At 34.9% G+C, this 14392-nt stretch overlaps 1 protein-coding gene across 1 annotated transcript in view; it reads left to right on the top strand.

Annotated features, from left to right (window-relative positions):
* SLC6A15 (solute carrier family 6 member 15) overlaps positions 1–14189 on the top strand; it is a 48956-nt gene extending 34767 nt beyond the window's left edge. Inside the window, exons 7-12 of the mRNA XM_027107121.1 lie at positions 2586–2827; positions 2926–3118; positions 4014–4206; positions 7061–7220; positions 11549–11711; positions 12824–14189. Of these exons, the coding sequence (XP_026962922.1) occupies positions 2586–2827; positions 2926–3118; positions 4014–4206; positions 7061–7220; positions 11549–11711; positions 12824–13204 (1332 nt within the window). The 3' untranslated portion in view covers positions 13205–14189. The remainder of the gene's footprint in view (positions 1–2585; positions 2828–2925; positions 3119–4013; positions 4207–7060; positions 7221–11548; positions 11712–12823) is intronic.
* The last annotated feature ends 203 nt before the right edge of the window (positions 14190–14392 follow it).

Below are 14392 nucleotides of genomic sequence, written 5' to 3'. Positions count from 1 at the left end.
TTCGTTTTGCAGTTTTGTATTTTCTAGAATAGTACTTAACATTAGTGCATTTGGGAAGTTTTGTAACTTTTATAAATGCATATGCATTTTAGGAAAATTCTCATTAGGTTTCCTAAAAGGCTCGGAACTTAGACTCCGTTGTTTAACTTAGAGCTGACTTGATTAATCCTTGTGGACTTGTTATATTGATTTGACAGGAAAAATCAAGTTTGAGGTGTACATATATTTTGGTTATACACTGACATTACACTTCACATTAGTTTGCTAACTCTATCATAGGCAGACAACGAGTTATAAAAACACAATTTCAAAATTAGCTCAGAAATTGGAAGTTGTCTGAATGATGACTGTGCAGCCAAGCATGGTGCTGAGAGATGTGGGCAGAAGATTTTAGCCTCCTTGGAATTGTCACTCCTGGCAGCTGCCTTGATACTGTGTCACAGAGGCTGTGTTCTTTGTGTATCTGGTTCCAACGTGGTGTTCATTCTCGAGTAGCAAAAATGTTGACACTGTGATCTGGTTTTCTCGAATAGTTCTAAAGTTCTGTTTATCATTTAGAGTTGTTGGAACTCCTCAGTGAAAAATTACTTCAGATTTATGAATTTCAGCTGCATTATAATTTAAATCAGCCTCAGATGGGCCATACTTAGTGACCAAAGTATTTATGTTTGCAACATCAAAAAAAAAAGTTCTCTGAGTTAAAAACAACTAGCTTTGTTGTGAATTCCTGGAATATCACCTTTCTCTGTGTTGGCAATTGTTTGTGACATAATTCTAAATATTTAATTTAAATAGATACTTTAGACTCTAAATACTTTGATATGATGCTTTTACACGGTCCACGTATTTCTGCAGCATTGTTAACATTTTAAACCAGAACTGGAGATAACTATTAAAATAGAGTTAATTATTTCTTCAGCTCACTTTTCATGGACTGTTGATAAGATTCTGTATTAGGCCACTGTAGGATGATAGTTAATATAATAACGATAAGACGTTGTCAATAACTTTTTAATTTACATTATTTATGTAAGGGAGAAAGTACCTAAGCACACGAAATATTCCCAGTGAATGGAGATTTAATTCCTGAATTTGAAATAATCAGAATGTCTTTATTACATAGGTGTTGTCTGCCATCTAGTGGGCAAAGTAGAGATAGACAGTTGAATGAGTGTATTTTACTAGATGGGTATCAACCGTAGAATGGTAATGTAGCAGCGATAGTCAATAAACAGTATGCATATTTTAGTTAATTGAAAATAAATTATAAATATAATCATGATTATGTTTCATGATAACATTGCATAAATTTCAGTAACAATCACTAAAATTAATTGAACAACATATCCTAATGTTTGAGAGCTTATGCATTTTGAAATCTACCTGTGTTCATATGTCAGCTCTACCCCAGAAGTGCTGTGTAACCTGAGGCAGGTTACTTAACTCTTCTAAGATGCAGATAATATTAGCCACAATTTCATTGATTGTTGTGAATATTAAATGAGATCATCCATATAAAGTGCTTATCAGTCTGCCTGCCACTATAGTCCATATGTTAGCAATTATTGAGGACTTCGAGGGCAGCAGGCAATGTGATAAGTAGTACCTGTCTTGTTACTCTCATCTTTCAGTTGAGAAAGCTTGAACTCAGAGTGGACAGGCCACCTGCCCTAGGTTGCACTATTTTTAGATTATTAAATGGCAGAATCAGGATCTGAAAGTGTCTATGTAACTTATGTTCTTAACCACATTTGGCATTGTTCCCAATAAAGGCAATTTCACTGCAATGGTGAAAAGAGATAAAATACCAATTTAAACACTACTGCTACTGAAATCAGACTTAACTGTTTATTGAGGTCTGTGCCAGGTATGGCTAATATTAATAGTTCCATTTAAAAGGTCTGGTTATATACAGTGATAATTGTTTAAGAAGTGAAGCACAGTTACTTGAAATATATGTTCAGCACAGATTCCAAACTTTAGAACTTTGGATCTGAAAAGGTGTTAGTGATGATATGGTTGAATTTCTTCTGTTTTCAAAGAAAAGGCTTTCAGGAAACTACTCAATGAATGAATAATACCTATCTGAATATGCAAAGTACAAATAGTTCAGCTCTACCCAGCTTATAATTATTATCTGCTTTGGCTGTTAGACTTCAGAAAACACAAAACTTAGGGTATTTGTTAAATAATTATTTAACTTTTATGGCTAACTGATTTATTTTGCTTTGGAAAGAAAACAAAGATATAAATAAGAATAACTGAAGATAGTTCATTTCTCTCCCAAATACTCCTTTGATGATTTGTCTTAAAGATATTTAAAAATTCCCATATACGTATTTTCTCCGTGTATTTAAGTAACATCTCCGTCTAAAGTTTCAATAGTCTGTAGCCTTTCTTATTCATATTCCTTGTATTATTCCTAAGTGAAAAATTTGTTCTTTCTACTTAAGAACAGACTATCCCCCTGTTTTAAATAATCTTTGGGTGCATAATGATATATTTAAACAATAGAACCAATTCCTTGTAGATTATTCTGAAATATTTTTTTGCAGCTGACTTATATTCTGTTTAATTTTAAACAGCTTGAAATAATGCTGGAGCCCAAGGTCTGGAGAGAAGCTGCAGCTCAGGTGTTCTTTGCCTTAGGTCTGGGATTTGGTGGCGTCATTGCCTTTTCAAGCTACAACAAGAGAGACAACAACTGCCACTTTGATGCCGTCCTGGTGTCCTTCATCAATTTTTTTACTTCTATCCTGGCAACATTGGTGGTGTTTGCAGTTCTGGGCTTCAAAGCAAATGTCATAAATGAGAAATGCATTGCAGAGTATGGTTGTTGATTTCCTTTAGCTTTTGATGGCATAATTATATTAAAAAATCTCCTTCCCAAACCCATGTGTTCACTAACGTTGTTTTCCTTTTCAGAAATTTGGAAATGGTCATCAAACTGGTGAAAATGGGCAACATTAGTCAAGATATTATTCCCCATCATATCAACTTTTCAGCTGTTACTGCGGAAGATTATCACTTAGTTTATGACATCATTCAAAAAGTGAAAGAAGAAGAGTTTCCTTCTCTTCAACTCAATTCCTGTCAAATTGAAGATGAGCTAAATAAAGTTAGTAGGCTACGTTTATGCGATAAAATAATTCTTATTAACTTAAAATATGCATTACCCAGAAGACTTCTTTTAGGAAAATGATCTTTAAAATACCTGTGGAAGATCATGCTGTTTCAAAATTCACATTCTTTATTTCAGAGAACATATTTTCTTAAATCAAAAATGTTTGTTTTACTTTGAAGAGCAGTTTCACTGATTAAGCCACAATAATTTAAAATATGGGTATAAATTAGGTGATTTTCATCCCAGAAAATGAAATTAGTCTGGTACCTTTCCTGGTATAATATTTAATACAAAACTTGAATTGCAATTATCATTTACATATTGTATGGTTGTTTGGACACATGAATGATATTTGTTCATCTTAATAATTGTGTTCAATAAGTCATGATTAAGTCCTTTTTCTAGCCACTGTCATACATTTTAATAAACACGACATAGGTGAACATGAATCAATAGCCTTGCATTAATTGTCACCCTCTCTTTACATCGGCAAAAAGGAAAATATAATGGAGAAATTGGCTGTTAATCACTTGCTTTAAGATAGCTAACTGTACTTGAGACGAAACATAAAGAATCACGTGCAGGAAATTATGGATGAAGCCATCATTAACAGAAAAATCTCGAATTCTGGAAGGAAAGATTTAATTACTAACTTACTCTTAAAGTTCTTTTAAAATTTTGGTCTACCTGCTGTTTTTATGAGATAACACGATCACCTTGAATTTTATTTAGAGGCACAGTTTCTTAGGAGACAACATGGTATCAGCGTGTTTATCTCCAGTAACTCCCATGCATTATTCAGAGTTCTCCTGCCCTTTGCAACTGATGTATATATAGCCAGCACTTCATATTGCTCTGTATTAACGTGGCTGTTTTGTGTATCTTACAGGCTGTTCAGGGGACTGGCTTAGCTTTTATTGCCTTTACAGAAGCAATGACACATTTCCCTGCATCTCCCTTCTGGTCAGTGATGTTCTTCCTCATGCTGGTAAATCTAGGGCTTGGCAGCATGTTTGGAACCATTGAAGGGATCATCACACCCATTGTGGACACATTCAAAGTGAGGAAAGAAATTCTCACTGGTTAGTTTTTATGTATTTGACTTTTCATTGAACTGATGTGGCGGGCTGTTTTACCCTTGGTGAGAGATCGGAGATGGAAATAGGAAAAGTGTTTATTATTAATGTCTACTTATTAATAATACTAGTATTTGTTATTTAGGGCTTTATTTATATAATATGCAAATGACATATTTAATACAGATTCTATTAATTATTAGTGATCATTTATTCTATTACTCTTTATTAGTAATAATGTCATTATCATGAATTACTGGCGCTAGAACAAAGTCACAGAATGTTCATGTATAATTTTGTATTCAACTCAGATAATTATAAAAATAGTAGTTCAGGTCATTGGATTTTCCAAAAGTGCATAGCTGAAATTGATAAACCTAAACTGAGTTCTCATATAAAAGAGCAATTGTAGCCTGATAGAAGTTAATACATCTAGGTAGGAAAGACAATAACACAATTTATCAATATTGATGGTTGTTAAAAGTCCAATCTACAAGTAGTTATTAAAGTACTGGTTGTGTGTTGCATGGTCCTCACATTTGAGGGATATCAAGGATATAAGAGAAATTACAACAGAGATACAGAGATATAGGAGAGCCTCTCCTCTAAAAAGAATAGGACTGATAATTAAAATCAAGGTGTGTAGATAAGCCTTGTACCATGTAATATACTGATAGCATGATAGGGACTTTACCTGTTCTATGAATTAAGACGCAGCAGAGGTCATCTAAATATATGAGGGAACTGTCAGCGAAAGGCATGGAAATTGAATTCGAAAGGGGAGGGGTCTTCTCAGGGGGTCAGAGGATAGTGTTCATAAACATAGCCAAGTAGAGACAAAGGAAGCAACGGGGAAGCCAGCCAGACCAGAGTGCAGCAAGAGTGTTGGTAAGTGATGCAATAATTAATTGGAAAAAATACATAGATGATCTTAAATGCTGGGCAGTGGTACACAAGCTCCCCAAGGCTCTGTTTTTAGCTCTGAAAGATTTAGTAATAATTTATGTGTAAATAACTCTCAAATACATATATATCTTTATCACTCACCCTTCTGCTAAGTGTGTGTGTATAAAACAATTTCAGCAGTTTGTGAGATATTTACATCTAAATATCTTTGATTCAGCTGAACATAAATGAGAAATGTCTCTGTCTTTTCCTGAAAGGCAGTCTCTACTTCTGCAGTTTCTATTTATTTTAAGGCTATCAATACCCTGCCTGACATGCAGACTAAGTAACAGTCATCTTTGCTGCTTTCCTCGTCTTTGCCCCATATCCCAACCCTCCTGTGGTAAGAGGGTTTGCAAAATTAAAGGGAAAACAACAGTGTAGAGGGAGAAACACACATGTGAGTATTTGGTAACTCCCAGTGGAAGACCTTTCGGTCAGAGTAAAGAGGAATATACTCTCTACGCCTGTTAACCTGTATTCTGGGATCATACTTCTACTTTGAGTCATGTTTTATATACTTAGATGAAATGTTCCCCCATCACCTTTGTCAGATGTTTTCATCTCCTCTGATAGGACAGTAGGACTTAGATAAGTGACTTACTCATTATCTGTTCCTCTCACATCGTCAGCAAAACTCTCAGTGTCTTTACCACCTGGAATACACTTTCTTCCTATCTACCTTATACTATAATGTAATTAGGAGAGAGTGACAGTGACACAGGCTGTGGTTCAAATCCAAGCTCCGTTAGTTACTTGGATCCTGAGACTTTGAGTACAATTTGCTGTGACAAGCATTCAAATATTTCAATATGCATTAGACTCCAAGTGAATGCTACTTTTCCTTTTCTGCATGGTATGTTTATATATAATATTCACTTATGTACGATGTAACTCATACCACTAGCATAGCGCTTACAAGATGGAGGAAATGGCTTAATTTAACCCATACTTATTGAGATTTTTAGGGAACCCCCATCAGATGGAACCCCCAAGATGTCTTTTCTCCCCTTCTGAACTGCCCTTACCTGCTCCACTTCTTTCACTTTTACTCACCTCTGCTAAAAGCTGTTTGAGAAAGAGAACACAGTCATCTTTTATTTTTGAGGTCTTCTCTACCAACGTGCAAGAGAGAATAAAGAGTCTAACAAAAATATGGGAATATCATATGGATTCCAGAATTCTAACTTTCTATATTAAGGGTAGCTGGTTAGAAGTTTCTGCATCTTTCTTCAGTACTGCTGCAGAAACTCCTTTTAGATGGTTCTTCTTAGTTACCTGGAGAATCAGGTTGCCCAACCCTGTCACAGATGTATTCCCAACTAATCTGTTTGGGCACTATCAGGACAGAGCTATGGATTGCTGCTAAGGCAAGGTCTCATCAGATTTTCTTCAGTTATGCTTTAACAATAACCATATTTCAATCAGATAGAAAAATACATGTTATCATAGTCTTATTATAAGCTACACTAATCTCATTATTAATTTCAAAATTCAGTATTGCTTCCAAAACTATAAAACATCCTTAAAAGTAGAAATGACCCACAAACATTTGCTACATGGAAAGGTCACTTTGCTATTAATAATGAGAAGAAGGGCATGGAGATTTATACTTTTAATATATCCTCAGTTTTGCCTCATTTGTTATCTGTGTTTAGTAAACACGTTTCCACAGACTCGAGATGAGTTGAGTTACTGTCTTACAATGAATTCATATTAAATCTGGGGCTAAATCCAGGTAACTAATTCCCAATATGTTATAGTCCATGGTATCAGGAAAGGTATCCTATTTGTATCATTGACAACTTATAAAAGTGGAAACAAAATTATTGTTTGTGTATAATAACTTATAATGAAGTTTAAAAGACTTGACTCTGAGTAGGGCTTAATTTTCTTATTTATTCCTTTGGTCCAGTTATCTGTTGTCTTCTGGCATTTTGTATTGGCCTGATATTTGTGCAGCGCTCTGGGAATTACTTTGTTACAATGTTTGATGATTATTCTGCTACCCTGCCTCTGCTAATTGTAGTCATTTTGGAGAATATTGCCGTATCCTTTGTTTATGGCATAGATAAGTAAGTATATTCTCTCTTATGCATTCATTTTTCATCTCTCTCTTGGAAAGACCAATTGTTAATATATATCTCATTTAGAAGAGGAGGGAAGTGACTAGAGGGAAAAATTCCTCGCCACAAAAATCAAATCTTTTGCAGGCTCCTCTTCATTCGATAATTTTAATGAAGTCTATCCCCTTATTAGGTGATTAGATAGAATGGTGTTGATGGTAATGTAGTTTAGGATTTTGGAGCTTTGATTTAATTCTGGCTATCAGAGAGGAACTTCCAAGGTTTAGAGCATGTTGGCAAAGTTCCAAGAACCTCGTTAAGTTGTTTTCAGCTATTGTTACAGATAAGAAAATGCGGGCTTCGTGAGACACCAAGTGACTTGCTCGTCACACACCTGAACAGAGGCAGACCTGGGATTCACAGCCATTTTTGCTTAACTCTAAAGACTATACTTCTAATTACGTTGCTAACCTGTTTTACAAGAGGAATTTTATTTTGTTATGCTATAAAATGCCTTATTTTATCATGTTACACAATGTTTTATGTCGCAGGCCAATTTTGGGAAGTGGCATATATATATGATGTTCCAGGATATATATGCCATTTGCTGTACATAAACTTCTTATTTATGTGGAGTCATGACTTCATGAGATGCTTAAACCTTTGAATTATATACCTGATCGGTTTGAAAAGTATATATACTTGGTGTGAAATGAAGCATTAGAGTAGTCTCAGAATAAAAAAAGTTTCTGGAGGCCTTGTCCAATATTTTTTAAAGTTGTGGTCTTTAGTTAACATATATGGATTAACTAAAGGTAATAAGACCATCAAGCTTATTAGAGGTCTCTGTGAAGTAGGAATAAGTTAATTGAGGACCAGAGTCCTCTTAAACAACATAAAGAACTTTATTGGTATTGAGTGAGCTTTGCGACAAAACTTAAAGAACGTTTTTATTACTGGCAAAAGCTCCAGGCAAGGAAAGATAGGGGAACTTACATTTAATGATCATGTACTATATAGCAATAGTAGTAATAGCTGTATGACACGCATTTAATGTTAGTCATTATAACAATCTGTGGTAACTAATATTACCCATATCCTAGATGGAAAATTGGCCCTACTTGTACAGGACACAGTATGTTAGTTGCAGAGCCAGGACTTTAATTTCAAAACCAGATATTTCTATACCAAGCTACCCCCAACTCCTAACCTGCACTGTGTTGGAATTTGACATTGTTATTGGACTGATCTATGGATCAATAAGATCATAATTTAGATTTCCATTTAGACAGTTCAACATTTACAATAGGCAGAGTAGTAAATATTTCTTTTTAGTAGTTCCTAAATAATAATCATTATAACAACAGGAAGAATAATACTACTAATAATACTTGCATCTATAAATTTCTGCTGTATGTGAGGTAGTGTGCTCTGCATATGTTGTCTAGGAGTCTAACAATAATCCTCCAAGACAGGTATTATCTTTTTCGAAAATGCCAAAAATTAAGCTCAGAAGGACTAAGATATACATTAAAAGATGATGGAGCTATGATTCGCAACCAGGTCTGTTGGTTTCTAAAGCTCATATCTTGTCCTACGAGCAGAATTAGAATTCTCCTGTCTAAAATGCTCTCATTTATTTACTTTCCCCTCCTTAAATGTCGTAGCAACCTTATATTCTTCCTGTTCACCTTCAACAGTGTCATGAGCTCAGCTCTTCTCTGTCTTCTGCCACATTTACCTACATTTCCAGACACAGAGTTGAGAGAAAGAAGGCTTTCAAAACCTAAACCTTTGAGACAGTAAATTCAAATGCAGAAAAAGAAATATTGGAGCATAGCAAGTTAGGGATTAGGAAGAAATATGAACGAGAGGAAACGAGAAGGAAGATCCTGTAAAGCTGAAAGTGATGGCTGCGTAGATTGTATTTTCCTGAGTCTCCTTTTAAAAATGAAAGAGAAAAAGAATGACTAGAAAGCAGAACTAAATACCCATAAACATGGGCAAGAAGATATTCCTGTGAACCCTCAAATACGAAAGGTTGGGGCAAACCACTGGCAGCCACAGGACCTGTGTGATATCACTTCCGTGTGGGAGATGGTAGAGGATATGCAGCTGGGCTTCTGACAGCTTTCCAGTCACCCCCAGGTCCTCCCTGCAATGTGTGGCAGGCTGATCGGAAGACAGTGAGCTAAACTGGGAGAAATTCTATAGGATCTTTGCCCACATTTTGCGGAGTGCAGAGGGACCAAAATACAGTAAGATCATCAGTGCTGGTCTCTAAAAACTCTTGAAATGAATAACCCAAAGTTCTCTTCCAAGATAAAGCTCTTCACTGAAGAAAAAGTGGTGGGAGCAAAACCTGAGTTGAGTAGGAGAGAGGTAGTAGGGTCCATGGAAAAGAAAGTCCAGGTCAGTATGAGGAGGAGAGCAGAGGTAAACAGAACTGAGAAATTCTGAGGCCACCTTTTTTGATTACTTTGCAAAAACAGAGAGGAAAGGCCCATCCCTCCCTCCTAAAACACACAGGAAAATTCATTTCACTTTACTGTGGCCAAATCTTAAGAAAAGTTTCTTTTTTTTAAAAAAAAAGAGTAATCTTTTTTTTAAAAAAAAGAGTAAAATCTCTGCAGACAACAAAAGCACACATGCAAAATAGATGGAAAACTAACAATACTTCAAAATGAGGTGAAATAAATGTTTAAAAATGATAGAAGCCACCAAAGAAGAGCAGAAATCAGTTATTTTAAAATTGAGAATTATAATAATTAGAGAAAAGGAAGATTTGAAAACAGAGGTGATAGAACTCAGGAAATAATTGTAAATAAAAGAAAAACACTTAAGAAATGAAGATCAAATTAAAAAGAAAACAAAAATGATAAGCACAGTGCCTAATTTCAGAAGAATTAGAAGCTAGAAAGGAGGGATGCTTTTGAAAATCAAGGAGAAATAACAAAGGATTTAAGAGAAATAAATAAACACAGTAGTTAAGCAAAGATGGTTCAGCATATGTACAATGAAGGCCTCTAAAAACAGTAGCCAGAACAAATGCTAAAAACTATAATTGAAGAAACTTGCCTGAAATAATTAATTTGAATGTTGAAAGGGCAAACAATATACTTGGAGAAATAGACATAAAGGCCAACACGAGGACATAGCCTAGCTAACATAGCCTTGTTACTACAAGACAAAGAAAAAGGGCATCCAGGCAAAAATAATACAAAACAAAACACAGCAAAGAAGATTATTTATAAGAGAAAAATCTAATAGTTAACAAAATTTTTGTAACAATATTATGTAGTTAGACATATGTATGATTCTCAAGGAAAAAACGTAAGCCACAGGTTTTAAATTCAGCTGAACTGACATTCAGGTATAGTGACCACAGACAAACAATTAGAAACATGCAAGAAATTAGGAAATATAGTTACTACGATCTCTTTTTGAAGAATCTACGAGAGAACTAGGTTTAGACAACCAAGAAGTCTGCAGAAACATTAATACAAGGGCTGGTGGGTGGGCAGTAAATATTTATCTCGAGATAAACATTAAGGCATGTAGACTAGTACGAAATGGCTACATGTTCCTGACAGTGTTAACATCATACAATTAAAAAGGGTGAATTTTACTTCAGGTAAAAAGTACCTCAGTAACCTGACTCTTAAAAAAAAGAACATGTTAAGTCTAATCATTACTAGGTCTAAGTGTTAATTCATGGGAAATAGGAGGATCAAATGCTCTTGTGAAGCAAAACTGTGGGAATGCAATCAGCCAAATACAGACTGTGGGACAAAGTGATCAGCTGATTCAACAAAAAATCAGAGGAAACGATGAAGACATGTACGAGACACTTAGAGATGAAAAATGGTCTGAGAAACACATACATCAACTGCAATGTATGGACCTTCTTTCAGTTGAAAAAACAGACTACCGAAAGAAATGAGAGGTCAGATAATATAAACACCAATTGGATTGGATGATATAACATATGGCTAATTAAAAAAAAAAAGAAACAAGGAAATTTTAATGTATTGCAAATATTGTGTTCATAGAGTGGAAATCATCAGTTGGAGGAGACTTTCCAGTAATTGACTTACAGGGACTTTCTCCAAATGAAAATTACAGTAAACTGGTTCCATTTTACTTTATAAATGTTCTTAATTTATAAGTCATCTTCCAATATGACTTTTAGACTCAGTGTAAAATGTCATAGGGTAGCATGGTTAACCCCCATCAAACCATTGATATAATGCATATTTTAAAGGACATGTAATTTACCATATTTTAATATAGCTATATTAACTCGAGGAATAATTAAATTCCTTCGTTCTATTTAGGTTCATGGAAGACTTAAAGGATATGCTGGGCTTTGCTCCCAACAGATATTACTACTATATGTGGAAATATATTTCTCCTCTAATGCTATTATCACTGCTAATTGCTAGCATTGTGAATATGGGATTAAGTCCTCCTGGCTATAATGCATGGATTGAAGATAAGGTAAAATGCAAAATAAGGAAGGTAGATAAAAATATACATAAAATGTCATTTTAGAGGTTTTTGTTTTTTGCTTTTTTCACAGTATAGTTTGCGGTTAAATGAATGGTGTTGCTTTTATGTGAGGATCTTGAGATTTTTATGTTCTTTTGGCCCCAAATATGTATGATTTTTTAATATGTTGTGGACTTTATTAGTACATGAAAAGTACTGACTTGGTCCTCATTAAAGTAATTTTATTCATGTCACCATAGATGAACCAATTGGGCCTTTGACTTTAGAAAACATATTGATCAAACCACCAGAAATATTTTTTCCTGTATAAATTTACTAACTTATATCTGAGATACTCTAACAATGAAACTGTTCATTAGCCATGTATACATAATTTAAGTAAATACTGAAGTAAAGTTTTGCTATAACTGTTTTATATTAGTCACGACTATTTCAATTTCTGATGTCATGTTGCTGTAGCTATATAGTAATGCAATCTTAAAGTGCATATTAGCAGTTAGAAAATCAGAATGCTTATTTTTCAGATACCTCTGACCTTTATCCTATGGTCAGTAATTCAATATAATAACAACTAAATTCAAGACTATTCTAAACAAATAAGTCTGTTATCCCTTACCAAAACCCTTGGGGCCAGATGTAGTTCAAAATTTAATTTCAGATTTTAGAAAGATAATGTGGCACATGTAACAGGTAACTATCGCTTAGTAACATATGACCCCCAAACTTAATGACTGAAAGCAGTGATGATTTATTATTTCTTAGGCTTCTGTGGATGAGCTGGATGGTTCTTCTTTGGGTCTTGTGTGAGCTAACTCATACAGTTGATTAAACTTGGAGACCTGGGCTCTATGTGAGCTTTCATTCTTGGTTTCTTCCAGGCATTATGGACTCAGGGTAGCATTCTAAGACACAAAGGCAGAAACAGCAAGGCCTTTAAGGCTTTGCCCTGGAAGTTGCTTACTGTCACTTCCACAGCAATTCATTAGTCAAAATCATAAGACTAGACCAGATTCTTTTCTTATAAACCTGAGACAAATATATATTTTTTCATGTCCCTGCAGAGAAAAAGATTATTAATAATTATTTTTTGGCTTTAACAGGCATCAGAGGAATTTCTGAGCTACCCAACGTGGGGAATGGTTGTCTGTATCTCTCTGATGGTCCTGGCAATATTGCCTGTCCCAATTGTCTTCATCATTCGTCGCTGCAACCTTATAGACGATAGTTCTGGTAATTTAGCATCTGTGACCTATAAGAGAGGACGGGTTCTGAAGGAGCCTATAAACTTAGAGGGAGATGATGCAAGCCTCATTCATGGAAAGATATCAAGCGAGATGTCCTCTCCAAATTTTGGTAAAAATATTTATAGAAAACAGAGTGGATCACCAACTCTGGATACTGCTCCCAATGGACGATATGGAATAGGGTACTTGATGGCAGATATGCCAGATATGCCAGATATGCCAGAATCTGACTTGTAGCTGGGGGGCAAAAATCAGTGGGATTTTATCTGGTTCATTTTTGTCAATGAACATTGGCTCTACTAAGAGAAGCGATAGACTTCACTTATCAGAGGGCGATCTCAGGTGCTCCATGGCTGTGATCTTTAATCCTAGCAGTGTATGTAAATTCAACATGAGCATTCCTTTGGATTCTCTGGTTTACATTTGCACAGAAAGAGCCACAGACACAGTGTACAATAACTGAGGTCCATGTTGGTCAGAATTTTCAAAAATACCTTTGGTGTTTTTTTCAAGGATTCCTATCTCTAAAAACCACAGGTGTTACCTCAGTTTCTAATAATTTCTGGATGTCATGGTATGGGCAACTCAAAAATGGTATACTTCAAAATTTATAAGTTTGCCTTCAGGGTAACCCCCAGGGTTACAATGACCAGTTCTGTAAGTTGGTGCCACTCAGCACACTTCCATGAACATATTGTGTAGATAGGCTGTACTTATTTTGGTAGCATTGATACCTTCTTAGGCAATTAGTTGAAGAAAACTGCAAAATATTTTCTTACGTAATAGCTGTATACAGCAATAGTATCAAAGAATAAGAAGGCACTAATGCTGGGATGAAAGGTGAGGTTCTGAGGTGACTGGGGATCATGTGTGTGATGGCTGTATATTTTGTGTAAAATATATGTGTGAAAATGATCTAAGAATGAGTCACTCAGCACTCTCAAGAATTATGCAGATTTCGCATTTTTTTATGCGTGTGCCTAAAAACCTACTTGGTATTTATTGCGGTTTCAAGATTACTCATAGTATATTTGTAAAATATACTTGCAATGTATATAGATGTATATTAGTACTCTAAGTACTGATTTGAAAACTTGAAGCAAGATGGCATTTTATTTCATATCTTTCTGTTTTGCTTCTGTTTTCTGCAAATATAAATCCTTTTTTAAGTGACTGTTAAAATTGTATGGCATTACATTTTAAGCTACAAATAAACAAAGTTAAAAAATGATGTTTGTTTTTCTCACTGACTTTTCTTGTGCCACCTGAACTAGATTATCTTGCACTTCTGTCAGCACTTAGGCATTTCATAATAATTAATCGTCATATTCCAAGAGGGATTAATAAACTGATTAATAGAGTTACCACCACTTTAGAGACAAAGGAAAAAGATAGTATTATGGTTAAATGGTGTTCTAATGTAGT

This window comes from Aethalodelphis obliquidens, unplaced genomic scaffold (assembly GCF_003676395.1).
Source record: "Aethalodelphis obliquidens isolate GAN/ISIS:26980383/991018 unplaced genomic scaffold, ASM367639v1 scaffold8, whole genome shotgun sequence".
Lineage (NCBI taxonomy): Eukaryota > Metazoa > Chordata > Mammalia > Artiodactyla > Delphinidae > Aethalodelphis > Aethalodelphis obliquidens.
Note: the sequence above shows the minus strand (reverse complement) of the source record. Positions and strands in the feature narration are given on the sequence as shown.